The sequence below is a fragment of the Lethenteron reissneri genome, chromosome 53 (genome assembly GCF_015708825.2).
Source record: "Lethenteron reissneri isolate LAM-NWPU_2019-01 chromosome 53, ASM1570882v1, whole genome shotgun sequence".
NCBI lineage: Eukaryota > Metazoa > Chordata > Hyperoartia > Petromyzontiformes > Petromyzontidae > Lethenteron > Lethenteron reissneri.
In genome coordinates, this window is record NC_083831.1 from 5793111 (window position 1) to 5815680 (window position 22570).

Genomic DNA, 22570 nt, shown 5'->3' on the forward strand with positions numbered 1-22570 from the left:
TATACACTCTACTGTTACAGCCTCACGTCAGTTCTCTGCTGTCGCCCCCTTGTTGTGGAACTCTCTAATCCCTTTGTGCATTCGCAGCATTAAATACACTCCGACTACTTTCAGGAAACACCTAAAGGCCTCTCTCTGTGTTGGGTCTCAGGCCTTTCGTCGAGCAGCTCTGATCTTGGCCCCGTGCCTCTTGAGTTGTTGACTTGTCTGCAAAAATCTGGCGCGTTAGAAATGTCATCATCGTTGTTATTAACCATCATAATACTACTACTACGCGCCGTCTGGTTCACTCACAGTGGACGTTAAAGACCCCTGCGACGTCATTCGCAAGAGTTAGGCCGTTGTACGCCGGCATAACGGTACGCATTTTAAACATTACATCACAAACGACTGAATTGGGATTATTCCAGCAACATCGTTCCCTACGGGCAGTCTCTGTGAAACGTAAGGCCTCTCTTCGTGGTCATGGGGCATGCTCCAGATGATTTTGTCATGAGCGGTGATGATATGATGATACCATGATTCTCAAAGAAAGTCTTCTGGTCTCAATGGGGTCCTACATGCCAAAGCATAATCAATATCATCATCAGTTGACAAGACAAAGATCCCCCATAAACCCTGTTAACGAGCACATATTCAGGCCAGCGTGGCACACAACTGGGTGGGTGGCCAGCACCACGCCCACACGCCTTTGTCTCCTCGGTGCTCATGTTTATATACCGCACCAGGTACGCATTTCAGGCCGAGTCGATCTAGGGGATGTCATCGACATTGGCCGTGAATGGGAATCGAACTCGGGTCACCAGGTTGGTAGCGCAGTGCGCAGACCACTGCGCCGCCGCTCCCCACTTGAGCTGCACGCGCGCGTGGCGGGTTCCGTTCGCGTTTGACCGGAGTCATCGGCTCCGGGCTGCAGGCTGCAGCGCGAGCGCCACAAGGAGCTGAACCTGGTGGCCAAGACGCTGCGTGAGCAGCAGCAGCAGCTCCTCGTCCCCGTCCACAGCGTCTCCGAGTACCACAGGTGAAGGCCTCGGCACATTCGCACCTGCGGGTGATGTCGGTGGTAGTGGCGGCGGTGGTGGTGGTGGTGGTGGCAATGCTGGTGGCAGCGGTGTAGCGGTACGAACCCGGCCGCCCGAGTTCGATTCCCGCTCATTGCCAACACCAGTGACGATTATCTGAACTGGTCCCGGGCCTCCCCTAGGTCGACTCGGCCTGAAATGAGTACCCTGTGCAGTGTGTAAATATCGCCACTGGGGAGATAAAGGCGGCCGGGTGTGGTGCTGGCCACCCACCCCCTTTGTGTCGTACCGGCCTTCATAGATGCTACTTGCCCGAGGTACTTGCCCCCCCCCCCCAACAGTCTGTTAAGGCCATATGGGGGGGGATCTTTGGTGCTGCTGGCAGTGGTGGAGGCCTCTGCCCCTGTGCTGATTCATGCGCTGCGGCCAAACCTGTCGTGCCGGACTCTCCGACAATTGGTTGGGCCAAGCGACGTGTTTCAGCCGCTTTACCAAATGTGAAAATTGGCCAAAGTTAGTTGTTTTTTTTACCTCGCGCATGGGGCAAAGGGGGGGAGGCAGCAATCGCACCAGTTTTTTTAGGCCCCTACTGCGAAAACTTGGCAGGACCATCTTGATGAAGTGTTTTCAGATTTGACAAGGCTTTCCTGAGTTTAACCAGAGTGATAATAAAAATAATATAAATTCCTCGCAGGCTGACGGGGTGGGAGCTGCAGTGGTGGCAGGAGAACGAAGCTGTGTTCCTCTTCCTGCACGGATCGCTGGAGGCGAAAGTCAAGTTCGGCAAGCGAATCGGTAAACCCGCCGCCATCGGGCACGGCATCGCCCGACATGGAGACGTGGAGAACGAAACGTGAACAGGAGGTCGCGGGGGTTCGGGGCAGGATTCAGGGCAGCGAGAGGGTTGAGACTTTGACGTTGGTTGGTTGGCGAGTTAAGATGCACGGGTTGTTCTCGGGTACTTGCCTGGCTGGTGTGGTGAAGGTTTGGGTTGGTAGGAAGGGAAGGCGACATCAACGGGACAAAGATGGAGAAATTGGGAAAGGGACAGAAATCAATGGAATCTCTATCTGTACATTGCATCTGTTATCAGAAAGTGCATGAGCAGCAGATCTTAACACATTTATTGTGTTTTCGTATAAAGCTTCCACACCTGAATACTTGCTTGGAAATGAGCAGTGATAGCACATGTTCTGCATACACAACCTGTACGCAAGTTGATCTTGGGACTTCTACTGAGCGCCTGGTGAAGGCACTTTAGAGATTCTTAGGGCTCAATGTTATTTCCCAAGGCTCAAAAAGAGCCAGCAGCCTAAGGAACCGTTAGGATTCTAAGGGTTAAAGTTGATCCTGAGAGTCGCCGAGCTAAAAATAACCTTTTGCAAAGTCCTATATTAGTCATCGATGGTGACCGAGGCTGACAGAGGCAGACGAAGGCATTGTTTGTTTCTGTGCCGGCGAAAGCCGCTGACGTTTCCGTGCCTGGGCCTGCGCCCCCCCTCCCTCTCCTCTCGCGCAGACGGCCTCACGTTCGCCGGGCAGCCCATGCGAGAGATCTCCGACATCCAGCTCACGTGGCAGCTCGGCGGTAAGAGCTTCGAGCGTCGGCAGCCGTGTTCGATCCACTGCTGGACGAAGGCCTCTCCCAAGCCGTTGCAGCCTCTCGCGGTCCTACGAATTAGCAGCCGTCTAGCGCCTGTGTGTACGCCGGCTAGCCTCGTCGCGTCCGAGATGATAGATGCGACCCATATAACAAGTGGCTCTTGTGCGTACACACCTAAGGCGGAGTATTAATGCACATAAAAGACGATTTGTAGGCTGCTAAAGGTGTGATTGTGACCATATGATTGGCCCTGCCATCATGGCTTGCACGTCACGTGACACGACCACACGGCGCGGGTAATGGACACAGCCTTGTCTCGTCGTATTCGCTTCTGACGAAGACGGTCAAATTGCGGCGCTCTCTTCCTGGCCACCACAAAGTCGCCGGTGGTGCCGATAGCGTCCCACCGACGCGTTCTCAACTGCCCCCCCCCCCCCCTTTCGCCCACCGGGACACGGCACAGATTCCCCGTTCCCCGAGGCTACCAGCCTCCTCCAGCGCCTGCTGTTGGCGGGGCTCGGCAACCATTGCACGTGGGCAGCGCAGCACCGCAGCAGCCTGCACCTCCCGCAGGTGCGTTCACCGACACTGCCGCCAATGGCGACGGTCTTGCCGTGCCCGCTGCACCCAACTCCACGGAGCGCCATCTGTGGGCGTTTGAGTGAGCGAGCGAGCCGCTTGTCCGTGTACGTATGTTGAACTTCTTTGCGCACCATATGTAGCCAACCGTGCTAATGGGCCACAGCTGAAGTTGGTATCATCCAGGGTGGCGAAACCTTAAGAAATACAGGTTTCTATGACCTAATAAGCCTTGAGTCATTTGACAACCCACCCATTTCAAGGGGCTATCACCGAATTCACCGTTAAGAACCCCAGAAAGAAAGTGGAGCCACTTCAGAATCAGAATATTTATTTAGATTGGAGGAATCCAATGAGCTATGAAGCGCTTTTTCACAGAAGTCCAGGAGGGATGGCTGCATTTGTCGGTACCACTTCAGGCGGTCCGGGCCCATGGACTTGCGTGTTTGTGGCCTGTGCCTCGTGTCGCACCAAACCTCCGCGTCCCATCGCGGGTCCCCTACAGGTGCTGCACGAGCTGACGCTGGTGGCGGAGCGGGCGCGGGGGCTGAGCGAGGACGTGGCCTTCCTGCTGGGGGGCACGGGGCTGCGCTACGACCTCGTGCGCGCGTCTGTCGACGGGCTCAGGTGCGGCTCGGCGGGTCGGGTCGTTGGCACGGCAGCGTGTTGCGTCCGATGAGGCGTGGATACGGGGGGGGGGGGGGCGGGGTGTGTGGGGTTTAGATAATACGCCGATCAATTCCGCTTCTGTTTGATATCGGTTGTTAAGCTCGCGACGCGTGCGGGAAATTGCGTGGGTAGTTATTGATGCATTTCGGTCAAAGATTTGTGACCCTGACGGGCCATAGAGGGTGTCCACCAATCCCACTTGCATTTTCCCTCTTGCGTTGTCTGGATCGGAGGCCCCTTTGGTAGCCACTTGCCAGAGCATCACTCACTCCAGTCGCTTCTAACACTGCCTATCGCTTCAGCTGGACGTGCGTCTCGTCGCCTGGTATGGTGGGAGGTGAATCATCACAGCTCTAGCAGCCGGTGTGATGGGAAGTGCGCACCGCTCGCTATCCGAGATCTTGGAATGTGATTGATGAAATGAATATGACCCTGAAGGCAATGTCTTGTATAAATCGAGTTAATGCAACCCTTTCGATCAAATGACTTGCAAATCAACAAAAGGATCTCAATGTGGTGCATTAAAATCTGACATTGTTGGGGAGGCTGGGTAGTTTGGAGCCAGTTCAAATCCACGAATAAACCGACACGTAGCAAGTCCGTGGGTTCAGCCCGGGCACTGCTGACGCCCCTCGGACCAGACGTGATGTCACGGGGTCAGCACGGAAACGAGGCGAAGAGGCGGGTGGTAAAACTGGATTCGAACTCGGGCTCCTGGTGGTGCCTTGTGCCTGCGCCGGCTCTGTGTCTCTGACCCCTGAAGCACCCTGCCGCCTCGCTTGGCGTCATCTCACGAAGCTGCTGCCGCCACTCCGTGCTGCCCCCGTGCGTGACCGGTCGTTGTGCCCACAGGCTCGGCTGCGTCTTCTCCAGCCTGCCGGCCTTCTGCAAGTTCCGTGTCAACTTTGAGCTGCAGCCCGGCTACCCCTTCACGCCGCTGCAGTTTGAAGTGCGGCCCCTCATCGGCAAGCCCAGGTACTCGCGGCCCCCACCCCGCTCCCTGCATTGTCCCTCATCTCAACCCCTGCCACCCCCCCTTCCCAGTGGGGTGAGGCACACGACAGAGTCACGAAGCAGGCTTATGGATCAGGATGTAAGGGTTTATGTATTGAAACTGATTATTACACTCGCACAATCATTTATAGGGCGCCGTTGAATAATGGATCTGCTCGCAAAAGGCAATTGTAACGATTTTATTAAGTGAGCAAATCATCGGTGTGTCTTCGAGTGGAAGCATGAGTGGGTGAGAGGTTGGGTGAGTGGGTCAACGAATGGGTGGTTGAGTGTTTAAATGAGCAAGCGGGTGATGGGTAGATGAATATGTAGATGAGCGAGTGGGTGCTTTTGTTCACGAACAAGTCGTCGAGTGGGTTGAGTAGACGAATGGACGGAAGAGTGAGCGTGTGAGCGAGCGAATGGTCGAGTAGATGAGTGGGCGGTGAGTAATCACTCGCGCCTATTGCCGACGCTAACCGCCGTCTGTGTGTATCGGCGGGGGGCCAGCGTGGAGCAGCAGGTGAGCCACGCGGTGAGGGCCGTGCCGATCGGGTGGCGCTACCTGACCCGCGTCGTCCACAACATTCACGCGTCCGTGCTGGCCGGCACCGGCAAACCCGGAGGGGCGCCCAGCGACTAACGGGGCCAGCGGCAGAGCCGGCGAACGGCACCGACGGTCCTGTGGGTGACGGCTGCCACGGCCGCAACTGCGGCTGTGTCACGCGGACCCGCTGGTGCCGAATCGTGGAACCTGGCCAGCACAGTGGCCGGCGCTCCCCGCTGCGTCCTCCGGTCGAGGTGTTTGTGAGTGCTCCTCACTTGCTGGCGTTTAAATGTCACCACGGTGCGTCGTGCCGGCAGCAGCGATTATTGAGTGTTACATTAATATTTACGTAGCTTTTTATACAGTTGTCTTGAAATGTTATTTTGACTAAGCCTCGGAGTTTGGTGCTACCCAAGATGGAACGTTTTATTGCGGCCAATTTATTTACTTGGCCAAGTAAATATGAGAACGTTAAGGGTGGTGGTAACGCTTCGAGACCCTCTGGGAAGCCCTCGTGGCTGCCAAGAGGAGGATCCTGCTTTGGGATGCTTGTTCCACCCCTGTTGATAAATGTTCTGAGGTGAGCCGCAAACCGCGGTACGCAGAGAAAGTTCACACGTACTCAGGGGATCGCACGCAGAGGTAATGAGATGGGAGGGGGTGTTCACGAACCCACTGGCTGCTCTGCCACTTCTGAGCCACTTGCTTTCTTGGTGAATTCTGGCGTTTCGCACGCACGTTTACGAATTGCTCAATTGGAATTACTTGTAGGTCCGAATGATGACCTTGTTTGACTTTGTGCAGCTAAAGTTACTCGGGTTGGCGCCGAGACAGGCAGACAGACAAATTATGTTTATTTAGTCTGGCCACATCAAGACATTGGTAGCTCTTAACGCTTTCTCTACCCTGGGTGGTACCAGCAATGGCAGTCTCTGCTCTGGTTTAATGCACTGTTTGACCTGATGAAAGTTTTACATGTTCCTTCCTGCTGTTGAGTGCATAAAGAAGGCCTACACGGGGTGCACCAGGGGTGACTTAAACCCCCCAGCCAACCGTGCAAAGCTACACAACACAAACCTGGTGCGCGAATGAGTGGGAAGGGTGAATTAGTTATTGCATGGGTGAATGGTTTGTTGGGTGAGTGAATGAATGGGTAGGTGAGCTAGTGAGTGAGTGTAGGTGGGGTGTATGGGTGAGCAGGTTACAAAGTGGGTAGGTGGGCTAATGAGTGAGTGACCAAGTGGAGAAGTCTTTTGCAACTGGAGTCTCCTATGATAGGAAACTCACACCCCAGAACTGCAGGCGCGCAGCTGGTAACACTTTGCCGTCTTAAAGGTGTTTAGAAATTAAACTTTTGATTCGGATCGGGTGTAAATACACTTCCCGTGCCTCTCACTTCTGAGCTTATTTGTTTTCTCGCTTCAATTCGTTTCTACTACTTGTGCCATTTTTCCCTCCTTTGTGCTTAAACATTCGCTTGTTTAGTCTCTGAAGCGTAGTGAATAAAAACCGAATACTCAACAAAAAATATGCGAATTTGTTGTCCTTCCCCTGCACCTCCAATTAGCACGGTTGGTTATGAACAGTGCGCAAGAAGTTCTACATACAACTTGTGCTGTGTTGTGCTTATCATAATAACGTTTTTAAAATGTGAGTTGCGTGTGCAGTTTTCACATGGAGGGCGTGGGAAACCTTGGTATGTTTCTCCAACTGCGTGAGTTTGCGTGTTTGTTTGCACAAACTGGCGGTGTAACGGGGAGCACGGGTCACGTGATTCCGCCTGTCATCTCAATCCGTGAACCCATAACACCTGGGCCTGTCCTGCAACATACTTCCAGTCAGCCTCTGACACTTCACATGGCCTCAGTGCACCCAGCCTGGCACAGGCACCATGGTTGGTGTCGCCGGCCCTTAGTAGCGTGGCGAATAGCGGCGGTTAATGTTGCATTCGTAAAATGACAGGTTAGTTTTATATGAACGGGTTTAGGTCGCGGACAAGACTTTTGAATAAAAGCGGCTCGATTTCACAGAGGAGATTTGCGGGGTAGTGTGCTCGCTGGAAATACTTCAAAATACGGCCGGTAACTGATGATGAATAATGGGCATGCATTGTAGAGAAACATTTAAATTAATAATGGGCATACATTCTAGAGAAACAACATTCAAATTCAAACGCCCTACGCATCTCCCGCCAATCGCAACAAGTATTCTCTTATCCGCTATGCAGCCGTTGCGATATTCAATCGGTTGTTTTAAGAGAGGTCAATAACGTTAAGAAGGTCATTCTAAATCGGTGCGGTGTCTGTAAACGGCTCACAGCCTGTATTGAGCACGCAACCGCCACCATTGGAGCGGCGAGGGCGTAGGTTGGAGTCCGGCGTGGAACCTCACGGGTCCTGGAGCAGAGCCGACAGGCGGGGGTCGCTCTGCAGCCTGCGCTCCATCTCCGCGTAGACGTGCGGCGCAGTGGCCTTGTGCCTGCGGAGAGAGCCTCACTGTGAGCCTCCACCGTGCAGGGCGAGCGCTGGGGGTGAGCGGGGGTGGGTGAGCGGTGAGCGAGGGTGGGTGAGCGGTGAGTGAGGGCGAGCGGCGAGGCCACACCTGTGTAGGCGCTGCTCGGTGACGAGGATGCGGAAGGCCGCCTCCTCGCACGCGGCGTTGCGCTCCTCCTCCCCCGCGCGGCCCCCGGGGCCCCGTGCCCCCTCCTGCTGCTGCAGCTCCTCCACCTCCTACGGCCGCCACCAAAAGACAAAGGCCCCCCATGTAGCCTTTAACAGGTTGCTGGGGCAAGTGCCGCAAGCGAGCACCGATGTTGTGTGTGTGTGTCTCACTCTCCAAGTGGTCGCGTGGGTTTTCCTCCGCATTTAGATTCAACGTCACACGTTTAAGAGTATTTTGGCTGCTATATATTTCCAGGCGATAAGCCTTCGTTGAGCTATCGTTTGTGGCCAGGCCGCTTCTGAAAACGAGCTTCACAGCTCTGTGGGGGGACCCTGACCCGGTAAGGAAAAGGTCATTGCAACGTTGAGACGGGGCGGTTCAGCCATGCGCGCTCTGCACGCGACCCCTTGACCCCCGCAAGCACTCGGCACGGGAGACGTGACCCTGCGCCGCGCCACCTTCTCGAGGCGCTCCTGCATGGCGTTGGCCTGCGCCGTGAGCTGGCGCTTGACGTCGTCCAGGCACTCGCTCCGCAGCCGCTCCGCGTGCCGCCGCGTCAGCTCCTCGGGGTTGCCCAGGCGCGCCAGGAACGGTGCCAGGTAGTCCAGCTGGGGCTCCTCCCGGCGCCGCTGCTCCTCCTGCCGCAAGCGCTCCTAGTACGGCGTGCGTACGGCGCGACGTGCATTAGCCTGGCTCCGTTAGCCTCCAGTACACAGGTGTCTCCGTCTGGCTCTGTGAGCCTCTGGTATAAAGGTGCCTTGGTCTCAAGACAACCCAGCTTACACGGCTTACGTTTGGCACCTTCGTGATGGCCACTGCGCTGTTATTATTGGCGTGGATACATATTCACACGGTTCATGAGAATCTTTATGGTGTCTTCAGCACATCCAGCAGCTATGGGGTGGGGATAGTGGTGGTGGTGGTGATGATGATGATGGCGGCAGTAGCACGTGCAGGGTTTGGCAGTGTTGGTAATGCACTGGTGGTCGTGGTGGCGGTGATACGGCGGTGGTGGTGGTGGGGTGATTGTGGTAAAGTGGTGTAGTACCAGCTCCTGGCGCCGCTGCTTGGTGCGGTGGTTGCGCAGCGTGTCGTACACGCTCAACACGAGCTCACTCGTCGCCTCCTCCTGCGCTCGCACAAGAAGCATCTCCCGCACCTACACAGGGACACGGAGACCACGGAGACACGGACACCGTAGATACACCCGCACGGGGACCCAGTAACACAGACACGAGGTGTGGAGACGCGGGGTCCCGCATCGCACCTCCTCCTCGGATTTCCGCACGAGCTGCAGCGTCTTCTCCTCGGCGGCCATGAGCTCCACGAGCATCTCGTAAATCTCTCGCTTCTTCAACTGCGGAGCGGCGGGGTCGGCCTGCAGCACAGGGGAGGGGGGGGGGCGACCGGGGTCACAAACCACCCCCTCGCTCAGCGCACCCCGGGTGGTACGTCGACTTCGAGGAGTCGAGGTGTTCTGACCGCCAGGGCTCGGCTGCGGCGCTCTTGGCACACCCGGCGCTCACCCGGCGCTCACCCGGCGCACCTGGTAAGCGGAGTAGGAGTCGGGCCCGGGCGGTTCGATGGTTCCGTCGGTGCCGCAGGGCGGCTTGAGGAAGTGGCGGCAGGAGCGGGTGATGCGCGCCGGGTCCTGGTGGTAGAGCACGCTCATGCGCTCCTCCGCCAGCAGAAACGTGCGGCGCGACGGGTCCTCGTCCGCCGGACGCGACGGGTCCCGATCAAAGTCTTCGGTCACCTTCTGCAGGGGTGGGGGTGGGGAGACGCACGCTGGCACGTCGATCGCTCGGGGCCCACGAGTGTCACCAGGTCCACGAGCGTCACCAAGACCATGAACCTCACCAGGACCATGAACTTCGCTAGGACTACGAGTCTCACCCGGGACACGAGTCTCACCAGGCCTACGAATCTCACCAGGACCACGAGTCTCACCAGGACCATGAACCTCGCCAGGACCATGAACCTCGCCAGGACCACGAGTCTCACCCGGGGCACGAGTCTCACCAGGACCACGAGTCTCACCAGGACCACGAACCTCGCTAGGACCACGAGCGTCACCAGGACCACGAGCGTCACCAGGACCACGAGTCTCACCCGGGGCACGAGTCTCACCAGGATGGGGCGGCAGTGCGAGTCGGCCCCCGCGGGCCCGGCGCGCTTGACGCGAGGCCCCAGCTGGGCGTGGCGAGCGCGCAGGCGGTCGCCACGCCCCTCGAACTCCTCCCACAGCTCCAGCGCCGTCTCGCGGCGGCTCCGCAGGCCGTCGACGCGCGCCGCGCTGTAGAACTCGGCCCGCCGCTCCGTCTCGGGCACCGGCGATACAAACGTGTGCTCTGGTGGGCACGCCAGTGGAGAGCGACGGGGAGGGGAGAGGCGTGGAGGGGAGTAGAGTGAGATGAGAGGGAAGAGGTAGGAGAGTGTTTGGAGGGGAGTAGAGTGAGATGAGAGGGAAGAGGTACGAGAGTGTTTGGAGGGGAGTAAAGTGAGATGAGAGGTAGGAGAGTGCGTGGATGGGGAGTGAGATGAGCGGGGAGAGGTAGGAGAGTGGAGGGGAGTAGAGTGAGATGAGAGGTAGGAGAGTGTGTTGATGGGGAGTGAGATGAGCGGGTAGAGGTAGGAGAGTGGAGGGGAGTAGAGTTTGGCGGCGGAGTGTCGGATCAACGCCAGCAAGGCCCAGTGGCCTCCACCCCACCCCCACGTCCCCCTCCCCCTGTACCTTTAAGGCAGTCGGCGCGTCCGGGCGCGAAGTGTTCGGTGACCAGGCCCGACTCCTTGTTGAGCAGCTTGCGCTCCAACCGGTCCTTGCGGTGGCTGTAGGTCTCCCTCACCTCCACCAGCTGGGTGCCTGCGCCAGTCACCACCACCACGCACGCATCATGCACGCACGCATCATGCACGCACGCATCATGCACGCACGCATGCAGGCGACAGCCGGCGGCGTCACGGAGCGGCCGCCGGCGTTAACGAGCGGCCCCGGCATCAGGCGGCAACGAGCGATGGAGATTGCCGGTGGTCGTCGAAGACTCAAAAGCCGCGATCCACACGGCCACCGTCAGGGCAGTTTAACGCGTCGTAGTCGTAGTAGAGGCCTTCGTGACCAATATTATTCATAATCAAATTTTTTTTTTGGTTAGATCACGTAAATACCGCCAACACCCAGCACAGCCAATCAGTAGGTTCATCCCGTAAATAAAACGTGCCAATTCGTTACGACTTCAGCACACCAGTTGTATGTTGGAGAGTAAACCCACAACGTTTACAATTTCAGTACCGTGACATTTCGCCGGCCGATCACAACCAGGGCAGCAGTTGCCGGCAATCGTCACCGGCAACGGTTGCCGCGGCAGTATCCTCTTTGCCACTCGAAATCCAAAACAATTCTGATTCACGACGAGCACAAACAACCCGGTGCATCGGGGGGGAGGCAGTTGTGGCGCCTGTGCACCGAGCAAGTGACCGAGTGACCGAGCGAGCAAGTGACCGACTTAGCGAGCGACCGAGCAAGTGACCGAGTGAGCAAGTGACCAAGCGAGTGACCGACTGAGCGAGTGACCGACTGAGCGAGTGACCGACTGAGCGAGTGACCGACTGAGCGAGTGACCGACTGAGCGAGTGACCGACTGAGCGATTGAGCAAGCGAGTGACCGACTGAGCGAGTGACCGACTGAGCGAGTGACCGACTGAGCGAGCGATTGAGCGAGCGATTGAGCGAGTGAGTGACCTATCAACCGAGTGAGTGACCAAGTAAGTGACCGACTGAGCGAGCGACCGAACAAGAGAGTGAGTGATTGAGCGAGCGACCGATTGAGTGATCAAGTGACCGAGCGAGTGACCGACCAAGTGAGTGACCGAGCGAGCGACCGACCGAGCGAGCGAGCGTGCGAGTGACCGCCGGCGGACTCACACTCGTCATCGCGGAAGACGGAGAGGCGCGACGTGAGTCCGTCACGCTGCAGGAACGGTGCCAGCTTCTCGAGCCGCGCTCGGCGGAACTGCACCGTCCTCTTGCCACCAGGGCAGCGCAGCTCCAAGTCTGCACGCGAGAGTTACTTCATCTTAATTAAACGTGGTTTTTTTATTGCCTTTCTCCACCAGTGCTGTCCCCGATCGTGCTGCTGGCATTGTTGCACTGCAATGGGCACAGCCGGATCCTACCATGTGGCGACAGCTGGATCCTGCCCACCCACGATGGAGGCAGCGTGGACCCCGGCCGCTCCTCCTCCTTCTGCCCACGCTGCAGGCAGACACGCAGACGACACGCGACTGTTACTGCTGACCCTAACCCAACACTAGCGCCATCGCTAACCCTATCGCTAGCTCTACCACTGACCCTATCACGAACCTAACCCAACACTAGCGCTATCGCTAACCTATCGCTAACCCTATCACGAACCTAACCCAATACTAACGCTATCGCTAACCTATCGCTAACTCTACCACTAACCCTATCACGAACCTAACCCAACACTAGCGCTATCGCTAACCTATCGCTAACCCTACCACTAACCCTATCACAAACCTAACCCAATACTAACGCTATCGCTAACCTATCACTAACTCTACCACTAACCCTATCACGAACCTAACCTAATACTAACGCTATCGCTAACCTATCGCTAACTCTACCACTAACCCTATCACGAACCTAACCCAACACTAGCGCTATCGCTAACCTATCGCTAACCCTACCACTAACCCTATCACGAACCTAACCCAACACTAGCGCTATCGCTAACTCTACCACTAACCCTATCACGAACCTAACCCAACACTAGCGCTATCGCTAACCTATCGCTAACCCTACCACTAACCCTATCACAAACCTAACCCAATACTAACGCTATCGCTAACCTATCACTAACTCTACCACTAACCCTATCACGAACCTAACCTAATACTAACGCTATCGCTAACCTATCGCTATACCTACCACTAACCCTATCACGAACCTAACCCAACACTAGCGCTATCGCTAACTCTACCACTAACCCTATCACGAACCTAACCCAACACTAGCGCTATCGCTAACCTATCGCTAACCCTACCACTAACCCTATCACGAACCTAACCCAATACTAACGCTATCGCTAACCCTATCGCTAACTCTACCACTAACCCTATCACGAACCAAACCCAAACCCTAACCTTAAACTCATGACTCTAACCCAACACTCAATCCTAACGTAGCCGTAACTCCTATCCCTAACCCAACTCTAACCTCATCCAAAACTCTCACCTCACCTAAACCCAATCCTAACCCGATCCCTCAAACCTCCCCCAGACCCCTGGCTGCACCTCCTACGTACCTCCGGATCGTCCTCCTCGTCCTCCTCCTCGTTACTGCCGTCGCCGTAGCCGCCGTGAGCCGCTGATCCGGCCGTGCGTGAACGAACGCCGGGGAACACGGCCTCCCAGCCGAGCGCGTCGTGGACATGGAACGACACTCCCTGCGGTACACACACACACACACACGCGGGCGGCACACACACACACACACACGCGGGCGGCACACACACGCACACACACGCACACACACGCACACACACGCACGGGTGACACACACACGCGGGCGGCACACACCCCGGCCGATGCCGCGAGATTAAAACTACAAAGCAATTTTTTGTTATTCTAAGCAGGCAAGGTCCCACTGAGCTACTGTGGAGTTCGTTCTCACAAGCGGCCCCGGCTATCGCGAATGTTTGCTCGACAAAGCGGGCTTGTCACGTGGACATTTATGGCGGCCAAAATACTCCAAACGCGTGACGTTGATTCTAAATGTTGAGGGAAAAACCGGAGGACCCGGAGAAAAATTTGCGCGACCACATGCAAACATGCAAACTCCAAATATACAGCAGCAGGCGTCAGGGTCGGGATCGAACACATGGCCTGTAAACCAGGCGAGGTAGTTAACATCTGACCATGATGACGAAAACAATAATAATATGTCCGGGTTAGTCGAGTCCCCGTCGTCATTCGGTGGACAACACCGCGGGCTATCTCGGAAGTGGCTATCGCTAGCGGCCACGAGCCACCACTAGCCACCGCTAGCGGCCACGAGCCACCACTAGCCACCACTAGCCACCGCTAGCCACCGCTAGCCAGCACTAGCGAGCACTAGCCATTGTTAGCCATCGTCATACTGCGGCGCTAGCCATGGCTAGCCATCGCTAGCCACTACTAGCCACCGCTAGCCACCATTAGCCACCGCTAGCCACCGCTAGCCATCGCTACCATCGCTAGCCACCGCTAGCCACCGCTAGCCACCGCTAGCCACCGCTAGCCACCACTCGCCACCATTAGCCACCACTAGCCATCGCTAGCCGCCACTGGCTATCGCTAGCCACCACTAACCACCGCTACCATCACTAGCCACCACTGGCCACCACTTGCCACCACTAGCCACCACTAGCCGTCGCTTGCCGATGTGCCGCGGCGCTAGCCATGGCTAGCCGTCGCGAGCCGCCGCTAGCTATCGTCGCGCTGCGGCACGCGCCCACAAGCTCGGCCACCTGGCAGCCGTGGCGGCAGTCCTGCACGTTGACCCAGTAGTTGCGGTGGTTCCACACGCTCTCCACGCCCAGGAAGCGCCCGTCGGCCGTGGAGAAGGCGCGACCGCTCAGCGGCTCCACGAAGAACGCCTCGGCCACGCCGCGCCGGCCCGGCCGCACCAGCACCCAGCAGTGGACGCGCAGCCCGTGCAGCGGGTCCAGAGACGGGCGCTCGCGCTCCTGCACGCAAGACGAAGACAAAGATCCCCTGTGAGCCGGAATTGAACTCGGGTCGCCTGGGTTTGTAGCGCAGCACGCTAACCTCTACGCTACCATAGCACACATATACACATACACATAAGACGGGAAAAGATCCCCCGTGTAGCTCGTAACAGACCGTAGGAGCAAGTGCTGTTAGCGAGTAGCACCTATGAAGGCCGGCACGGCACACGAGGGGGTGGCCAACACAACGCTCGACTGCCTTTGTCTCCCCAGTGGCGATGCTTATACAAAACACCAGGTACTCATTTGAGGCTGAGTAGTCCTGGGGGAGGCCCAGGATCGGTTCAGATAATCGTCACTGGTGTTGGCCTCGAGCGGGAATCGAACTCAGGTCACCAGGTTCGTAGCGCAGCGTAGCGCTAACCGCTACACCACCGCTGCAACACCAACCGCCATTCGCCACTATGTGGCAGTGACGTCACCTCGGCGCTTGTGCCAGGCCAGGTGCACCTTGAGGCCACGTGAAGTGTCGAAGGCTCGCTGCTGGCCGAAGGTCACGGGACAAACCCAGGTGGCATGGGCTGACTGACCGAGACGACTGGCTGACGCACCGGCCGTGCTGCCCGCACGCGGCACACCAAGCATCGTCACCATCACCATCTCGCGCCGCCATCGACGCCGACACGCCTAAGCGGCAGAGCGCCGCCTCCGCTTCTCACCGCGGCGGCGGCCTCCTCCTCCCGCCGGCGCCGCTCCTGCGCGGCCCGCTCCTCGGCCTGCCGGCGCTCCTCCAGCCGCTCCTCGTGGTGGCTGCGCAGGTCCCGCGCTCGCCGCACCGCGTACTTGTTGGGCGGGCGCTGGGGCTCGGCTTGCTCGGGCTGCGCTCCCGCACGCAACCACAAAGATCCCCACCCCCCGCCACCGCACACGCACCCATGTAGCGCGCACATAGACTGTTGGGGCGAGAGCCGTGAGTGAGGAGCACCCACGAAGGCCGGCACGTTGGCGTGGGCAAACGCCGTGCCACGGTCGCCGGGCCGTCTTCCCGTCGCCAACGTTTTACGCATGGGTGGTGGTGGTGGCGTTGGTGGTGGTGGCGTTGGTGGTGGCGTCAAAAACGTGCACATTCCCTCACCGGCTCGGGCTCGCGGAGGAGCGGGCAGTCGGCGCGCGACTCGTCGGCGAGGCACGTGGGCCGGTCGGCATAGCCGCACACGCAGTAGGCGTCGTAGCCGGCGCCCAGCAGCAGCGAGCACAGCAGGGAGCTCGCCTCCAGGGAGCTGGCGCGCTGCCGGCGCAGCACCGTCACCGGCGACGCCAGCCGCGACGGCTGCGGCGGGGAGGGGGCGATGGCAGTTCGTGTAACTCCAACCAAGTCGTTTGCCGCATGGTTTTTCGCAAACGTGACCTCGGCGCGCGACAAGGTCACGTGATCGTTAACGTCCAATGCGAAGCAGGCGGCGCGTAGCAGCGTCTTACGGTTGATACAAAGTAAAAGATCCCCCGTGTAGCCTGTAACACTGTTGGGGCAAGTGCTGTTAGCGAGCACCTATGAAGACCAGAATGGCACACGAGGGGGTGGGTGGCCAGCACCACGCCCGGCCGCCTTTGTCTCCCCAGGGGCGATGTTTACTACACACCGCACCAGGTACTCATTTGAGGCTGAGTCGACCTCAGGGAGGCCCAGGACCGGTTCAGATAATCGTCACCGGTGTTGGCCGTGAGCGGGAATCGTACTCGGGTCGCCGGGTTCATAGCGCAGTGTAGCGCTAACCTCTACACTACCGCTCCCCGCTATTCCGGTTGATACACACACACAAGGTGGTGTTAGTCCAATCGAACGTCACGTTTATAGGACACCTTCGGCGTGAGACGCAGCGCCTCCGGTTAGCGCGGTTGGCTCCGTGCGGTGCGAAAGAAGTTCAACGCACATATGCACACCTACAGAACGAGTGACAGCGAGGGGGGGGTACCAATATCGGGTACCAAAGGGGAATCATTTCGACCTGGTAACACTGTTTTGTTTATTTGGCAAATAATTTCTGGATTCTACATTGGGCGGTGTCTCACACTTCACAAGAAAACTCAACACATTAATCTAGAACACCATGCCCTTTAAAGAGGAAAAGAAAGGCAATTATAGTTTGATGTACTATCAAGAAGGGCCATTGCCCGAAACGTCGCCTATTCTACATATATATAAAGTCCACGGGTGTTATTGTAAGTATGTTGAACTTCATTGGAACCTCATTTGCCAGTAAAAAATATGATAATTGGTTTTTTACCCTTCTATCTGGCAACAAAACTGACACCTTTTTTTACAAGGAGTCATGTTTGCATTGACCACAATACCTGCAGTCATAATGCAAACAAAAAACATAACTCTGATAATGTATGCACTGGCCTTGAAGTTGATTGGTCCACACCCGAGACAGCTTTCCTTAGAGCCTAGTCTAACATGGGTTGGACCAGATGAACTTCTTTCGCGCCGTACGTAGCCAACCGCGGGTAATCGGAGGCGCGGCGGGAGGACGACACCCGTACCCCTCGTGTGGTGCCCTCACCAGCGCCGTGGGCGGCTCAAGCGGAGCAGGCACCACGCAGTCGGAGACGAAGCTGGCGCTGCCCTGCCAGTGGTGCAGCTCGAGGTAGGGCACCAGCGTGGGCCTCAGGGTGGTGCACACGAACTTCTGCACGCGCGGCTCACACAAAGACAAAGATTCCACGCTGTGCAGTATAGCCTTTGCGAGGCTCTTGGGGCAAGTGCTGTTATAGCGAGCAGCACCGGTGCTGAGAACACGACAGGGCGGTGTGGAGAGTTCAGTTTCATGTATGAGGTATAACCCTGTGAGTCATGCGGCTCTTGACTCGGGTGCAACCGCAACAACAAAAACATGAACAAGAAACATCTTAAAGTGACTACACGCAACAAAAAAATCCAGGAAAAAACAGCAAAGTCTTCCAGAAAAAACAACGCTGTGTGCAAAAATCCCAGTGGGATGCAAGTCAAACAATAACAACCATAAGACAATGTCGATCAGCACCCATGCCTGGTGGCTAGGAGATGTTAACTACCTCGCTAGGTATACAGGAGTTCGTGGATTCGATCCCGACCCTGACGCCTGCTGCTGTATACTTCTCTCTCTCCCTGTGGTTGCGAGGATTTTTCTCCGGCTCCTCCGGTTTTCCCCTCCACATTTTGCATCATCACCACGCGTTTAGAGTTTTTGGCTGCTAGAAATTTCCACGCGATGAGCTGCGGTGATTCGTTGAGCTATCTAGCTCAATGGGCCTTACCTGGCAAAATAATAAGTATAACCCGTAAAAACTAAGTTTTTCACTATAAATCCTTTATATGCGTGGCGGCTAGAGTCTTCTCGTCCTCTGGCTTGAGATGGCTGCCACCTATGGGTCAGATGATTGTCTGCCAGTATTAAGCAATTGGTAATTAAATATTTAATTTGTTTTCCCTAAACAGTGTAAAATTTTGGAAAAAAAATGTCACGAACATTAATTGTCTCGCACAACGAGTCTGTGTGGAAAATGTCAGCTCGATTGGATTACGGGAAGTGGGTTAAAAAACGACTGAAAGATTTGCACGGTCGTAAGCAAGCAAGCAAGCACGCAAGCAAGCAAGCGAACTTAATATAAAGGATTTAAAAAGTAGCTAGTACCAGCAGGCTGTCTCTGCATTGCCACTCTTCGCACATGGCACCAGGTGCCCGTTAAAGGCAGAGTGGAACTAGGGGAGGCTCAGTTACCGGTTAAGATACAGTATTCACCACCGATGTTGGCCGTGAGCGGGAATCGAACTCGGCCCGTCTGGTTTCGCAGTGCTGCAACCAACACACTCCCGCACCCCAAAGACAAAGATCCCCCGTGTAGCCTTTACCAGACTGTCGGGGCAAGTGCTGTTAGCGAGCACCTATGAAGGCCGCAACGGCACACGAGGGGGTAGGCGGCCAGCACCACGCCCGGCCGCCTTTGTCTCCCCAGTGGCGATGCTTACACACCGCACCAGGTACTCATTTGAGGCCGAGTCGACCTAGGAGAGGCCCATGACCGGTTCAGATATAATCGCTGTGAGCGGGAATTGAACTCGGGCCGCCGGGTCCGTAGCACTACCGCTCCCACCACACACACTGCACGCACCACCCACCCCACCCACATCCACACACATCCACCCACCTACCCACCTACCCACCCACCTCCACCCACCTACCCACCCACCTCCACCCACCTACCCACCCACCTCCACCCACCTACCCACTCACCTCCACCCACCTCCACTCACACACACACCTGGGCCCCTGGCATGCCACCCACCCACACATCTGGAGCCCTCCCATGCCCCCCACCCACACACCTGCCCCCCTCCCCACACTCACCTGCACCCCGCACTCGTTGACGGGGCAGAGCAGCAGCGGCCTGCGGTCGGGGTACAGCAGCGAGTACTGCCGCTGGAACGAGTCCGCGAGCACCAGCAGCTCCTCCTCGCGCGGGGAGTTCTCCCGGAACGAGGGCGGCGGCTCGTCCCAGCCGCCTGCCGGGGGGTCGCAGGCGCCCGCAGGAGGCGCCGGGGGGACTGCCCCGCGCCCGGCCTCGCGAGCTGCTGCTGCTGCTGCGGGCCGATGCTCGCGGTCGTCGTCACCTGCCGGGGCCTCTCCCTCGGGCCCGGCGGCTCTCGATGTCGCCTCCTCCTCGGCCTCATCCTCCTCCTCGGCCTTCTTGTCTCCCTCCTGCTCGGTTGCCCTGCGACCGTCCCAGAGGCGCCAGGGGCGTGTGATGCCGTGCAGCGGTACAAGTGTCAGCTGACGAGGTGGGGGTTAAAGTGTGTTGTGAGCTGGTGTGAGCTTGAAGCGTGTGATGGTGTGAGTTTGAAGCGTGTGATGGTGTGAGCTTGAAGTGTGTGATGGTGTGAGCTTGGAGCGTGTGATGGTGTGAGTTTGGAGTGTGTGATGGTGTGAACTTGAAGTATGTGATGGTGTGAGCTTGAAGTGTGTGATGGTGTGAGTTTGAAGTGTGTGATGGTGTGAACTTGAGGCGTGTGATGGTGTGAGTTTGAAGTGTGTGATGGTGTGAGCTTGAGGCGTGTGATGGTGTGAGCTTGTAGTGTGTGATGGTGTGAGTTTGAAGTGTGCGATGGTGTGAGCTTGGAGTGTGTGATGGTGTGAGCTTGAAGTGTGTGATGGTGTGAGTTTGGAGTGTGTGATGGTGTGAGTTTAAAGTGTGTGATGGTGTGAGCTTGTAGTGTGTGATGGTGTGAGTTTGAAGTGTGTGATGGTGTGAGCTTGGAGTGTGTGATGGTGTGAGCTTGAAGTGTGTGATGGTGTGAGCTTGAAGTGTGTGATGGTGTGAGCTTGAAGCGTGTGATGGTGTGAGTTTGAAGCGTGTGATGGTGTGAGCTTGAAGTGTGTGATGGTGTGAGCTTGGAGCGTGTGATGGTGTGAGTTTGGAGTGTGTGATGGTGTGAGTTTGAAGTGTGTGATGGTGTGAGTTTGAAGTGTGTGATGGTGTGAGTTTGAAGTGTGTGATGGTGTGAACTTGTAGTGTGTGATGGTGTGAGTTTGAAGCGTGATGGTGTGAGCTTGAAGCGTGTGAGCTGGTGTGAGCTTGGAGTGTGTGATGGTGTGAGCTTGAAGTGTGATGGTGTGAGCTTGAAGTGTGTGATGGTGTGAGCTTGAAGTGTGTGATGGTGTGAGCTTGAAGCGTGTGATGGTGTGAGTTTGAAGTGTGTGATGGTGTGAGTTTGAAGTGTGTGATGGTGTGAGCTTGAAGTGTGTGATGGTGTGAGCTTGAAGTGTGATGGTGTGAGCTTGAAGTGTGTGATGGTGTGAGCTTGAAGTGTGTGATGGTGTGAGCTTGAAGCGTGTGATGGTGTGAACTTGAAGTGTGTGATGGTGTGAGTTTGAAGTGTGTGATGGTGTGAGCTTGAAGTGTGTGATGGTGTGAGTTTGTAGTGTGTGATGGTGTGAGTTTGAAGTGTGTGATGGTGTGAGCTTGAAGTGTGTGATGGTGTGAGTTTGTAGTGTGTGATGGTGTGAGTTTGAAGTGTGTGATGGTGTGAGCTTGAGGCGTGTGATGGTGTGAGTTTGAAGTGTGTGATGATGTGAGTTTGAAGTGTGTGATGGTGTGAGTTTGAAGTGTGTGATGGTGTGAGCTTGAAGTGTGTGATGGTGTGAGTTTGAAGTGTGTGATGGTGTGAGTTTGAAGTGTGTGATGGTGTGAGTTTGAAGTGTGTGATGGTGTGAGCTTGAAGTGTGTGATGGTGTGAGTTTGAAGTGTGTGATGGTGTGAGTTTGAAGTGTGTGATGGTGTGAGTTTGAAGTGTGTGATGGTGTGAGTTTGAAGTGTGTGATGGTGTGAGTTTGTAGTGTGTGATGGTGTGAGCTTGAAGTGTGTGATGGTGTGAGCTTGAAGTGTGTGATGGTGTGAGTTTGACCAGGAGATCAACCCCGTTCAGAGGCGTTAAAGAGTCCTTCTCTTGCCAGGGCGACGTTCTATTACACGAAGGCGAACTGAGGACTGTACACTATATACTGCATAATATAGTAACAAACAAACGTTTATATTTCACAAACCAAGATTCACTTCAAATCAGTAAAATGTACACTTTGACGGTGCAATTAATCCACGCGGGGCAGCATCGCGTGGGTGGTAGTGTTAGGAGGAACACTGTAGTTATTGTGGTGATGGTTGTTGTTGTTGTGGTGATTGTTGTTGTTGTGGTGGTGGTTGTTGTTGTGGTGGTTGTTGTGTTTGATTCTATTGCAGTTGTAGTCGTGGTTGGCAATGTTTCTGCAGTTGTAGTGGTTGGTTGCTGTGGTAGTTGTAGATGTAGTTGTGGTAGTTGTAGCGGTAGTTGTGGTGGTTGTAGTGGTTGGTTGCTGTGGTAGTTGTAGTGGTGGATGTAGTTGTGGTAGTTGTAGCGGTAGTTGTGGTGGTGGTTGTGGGAGTTGTAGTGTTGGTGATTGTAGTGTTTGTAGTTGTGGTGTTTGTAGTTGTGGTGTTTGTAGTTGTGGTGGCAGTGGTTGTGGTGAATATAGTGGTGGTGGTTGTAGTAGTAGTGGTGGTGAATATAGTTGTGGTGGTTGTAGTAGTAGTGGTTGTAGTGGTGAATATAGTTGTGGTGGTGGTGGTTGTAGTAGTAGTATATTGGTGGTTGTAGTGGTGGCTGTAGTGGTGGTTGTTGTAGTGGTTGTTGTGGTGGTGGTCTCACAGGAGTCGAGGTCTGGGTGACCTCGGCTCCTCTCCGGGCCCTACGCCGCCTTCCATTGTTTCTTCTCCACCTCGTCTCCCTCCTCGTCTATCGCCCCTCCTCCCAATTCCTCCTCCTCTCTCTCCCCTCGTCTCCCTGTCTCTCTCCCCGTCTCTCTCCCCTCGTCTCCCTGTCTCTCTCTCCGTGTCTCTCTCCGTGTCTCTCTCCGTGTCTCTCCCCGTGTCTCTCCCTGTCTCTCTCCCTGTCTCTCTCCCCTCGTCTCCCTGTCTCTCTCTCTCTGTCTCTCTCCGTGTCTCTCTCCCTGTCTCTCTCCGTCTCTCTCCCTGTCTCCCTCTTTTCCCCGATCTCTCTCCCCGTGTCTCTCTCCCCGTCTCTCTCCGTGTCTCCCTCTTTTCCCCGATCTCTCTCCCCGTGTCTCTCTCCCCGTCTCTCTCCGTGTCTCTCTCCGTGTCTCCCTCTTTTCCCCGATCCCTCTCCCCGTGTCTCTCTCTACGTTTCCAAGACACGTGTTGACGCTTCGCGTTGCTCAGCAACCAAGTGCGCCCCTGC

At 56.2% G+C, this 22570-nt stretch overlaps 2 protein-coding genes across 2 annotated transcripts in view; one reads left to right on the top strand and one right to left on the bottom strand.

Annotated features, from left to right (window-relative positions):
* Positions 1-5524, top strand: part of KNL1 (kinetochore scaffold 1) — a 24920-nt gene extending 19396 nt beyond the window's left edge. Inside the window, exons 23-29 of the mRNA XM_061573640.1 lie at positions 917-1021; positions 1717-1817; positions 2542-2610; positions 3089-3198; positions 3710-3831; positions 4726-4848; positions 5377-5524. Of these exons, the coding sequence (XP_061429624.1) occupies positions 917-1021; positions 1717-1817; positions 2542-2610; positions 3089-3198; positions 3710-3831; positions 4726-4848; positions 5377-5509 (763 nt within the window). The 3' untranslated portion in view covers positions 5510-5524. The remainder of the gene's footprint in view (positions 1-916; positions 1022-1716; positions 1818-2541; positions 2611-3088; positions 3199-3709; positions 3832-4725; positions 4849-5376) is intronic.
* DRC7 (dynein regulatory complex subunit 7) lies at positions 4960-22482 on the bottom strand. Its single transcript, XM_061573669.1, has 17 exons — positions 22022-22482; positions 19191-19554; positions 17367-17492; positions 15938-16132; positions 15522-15680; positions 14602-14820; positions 13399-13539; positions 12248-12326; positions 11997-12125; positions 10809-10937; positions 10205-10425; positions 9621-9833; positions 9342-9452; positions 9123-9233; positions 8533-8727; positions 8015-8142; positions 4960-7891 (listed from the first exon to the last, which is right to left on the bottom strand). The coding sequence occupies exons 1-17, from the start codon at positions 22075-22077 to the stop codon at positions 7801-7803; spliced, it is 2667 nt and encodes an 888-aa protein (XP_061429653.1). The 5' UTR covers positions 22078-22482; the 3' UTR covers positions 4960-7800.
* Positions 22483-22570: the final 88 nt, after the last annotated feature.